Source organism: Haliaeetus leucocephalus, unplaced genomic scaffold, assembly GCF_000737465.1.
Source record: "Haliaeetus leucocephalus isolate CR32 unplaced genomic scaffold, Haliaeetus_leucocephalus-4.0 Scaffold162, whole genome shotgun sequence".
In the NCBI taxonomy this organism is placed as follows: Eukaryota; Metazoa; Chordata; class Aves; order Accipitriformes; family Accipitridae; genus Haliaeetus; species Haliaeetus leucocephalus.
Genome location: NW_010972598.1, coordinates 12246436 through 12247483, shown reverse-complemented (window position 1 = coordinate 12247483; position 1048 = coordinate 12246436). Strand labels below are relative to the sequence as shown.

At 69.1% G+C, this 1048-nt stretch overlaps 2 protein-coding genes across 2 annotated transcripts in view; both read left to right on the top strand.

Moving 5' to 3' along the window:
• The window catches only part of LOC104828979 (vegetative cell wall protein gp1-like), a 1002-nt gene extending 137 nt beyond the window's left edge, over window positions 1–865 (top strand). Inside the window, exon 2 of the mRNA XM_010562989.1 lies at window positions 9–865. Within this exon, the coding sequence (XP_010561291.1) occupies window positions 9–811 (803 nt within the window). The 3' untranslated portion in view covers window positions 812–865. The remainder of the gene's footprint in view (window positions 1–8) is intronic.
• Window positions 866–868: 3 nt separating this feature from the next.
• Window positions 869–1048, top strand: part of NUDT18 (nudix (nucleoside diphosphate linked moiety X)-type motif 18) — a 1574-nt gene continuing 1394 nt past the window's right edge. The window contains exon 1 of the mRNA XM_010562791.1: window positions 869–1039. Coding sequence (XP_010561093.1) covers window positions 884–1039 — 156 coding nt within the window. The 5' untranslated portion in view covers window positions 869–883. The remainder of the gene's footprint in view (window positions 1040–1048) is intronic.

The window sequence follows — 1048 nt, the reverse complement described above, 5'->3', positions numbered from 1 at the left end:
CTCCCCCTGGTCCAGCCCCCCGTGCACCCCGCTGCCCAGCGAACCCTTCTACCCCACCCCGGGCATCATCCCCCAGTCGAGCAGGCCCGTTCTTCCCAGCGTTCCCCAGTCTAGCCGCCCCTTTCCCCCCAGCGTCCCCCAGTCCAGCAAACCCTTTCCCCCCTACCTCCTCCAGTCCAGCAAACCCTTCACCTATTTCAGCTTCCCCTGTATCCTGCAGTCGAGCCAGCCCTTCCCCTACCGCAGCCCCCCCTGCATCCCCAAATCCAGCGAGCTCTTCCCCTACAGCCCCCTGTACGCCCTGCAGTCGAGCCGGCCCTTCCCCTACTGTGCCCCCCCATGCCTCCCCCAGTCCAGCAAGCCTTTCCACTACCGCAGCCCCCCCGGCCTCCCCAAGCCCAGTGACCCCTTCCCTTACTATTTCCCTTCCTACACGCTGCAGTCGAGCCAGCCCTTCCCCTCCTGCGCCCCCCTGGGCGTCCCCCAGTCGAGCAGACCCTTTCCCTACTGCACCCCCCCCTGCATCGCGAAGGCCACCGAGCTCTTCCCTTGCTACGTCCCCCCCCAGCCCAGCAGATCCTTCCCCAGTTACACCCCCCTCCACGTCCCCCAGTCCAGCAAGCCCTTCCCCTCCAGCACCCCGCCGGCACTGGGAGACCCCTTCCCTCATTGCACCTCCCCGTGCACCCTGCAATCGCCGGACCCCCTCGCTCACCGCCTCCTCCAGCCCACCCAGCGCCGGGGCTCCCTGTCCCCCCGCCTGCACGTTTGGGGGGTGCCCTCCCCACCCCAAAACCCTGCTACCCCCTGAGTGGGTGCCTGAGGGCTCTGCTCCCCCCCGCTTCCCCATCCAGCCTGAGGGGCTCCCCCCCACCCCGGTCCCATGGGGGAAGCTCCGGTGCCGGAGCTGGATGCGGTGCTGGGTGGCGGCGGTTGGGATGTGGGGGCGAGCTTCGAGGGTCCCCCCCCACCCACCGTCCCCATCCGCCTGGGGAGGAACGCCTGCTACGTCGTCTTGGCCGTGCTCTTCAACGAGGAGGTGAGGCAG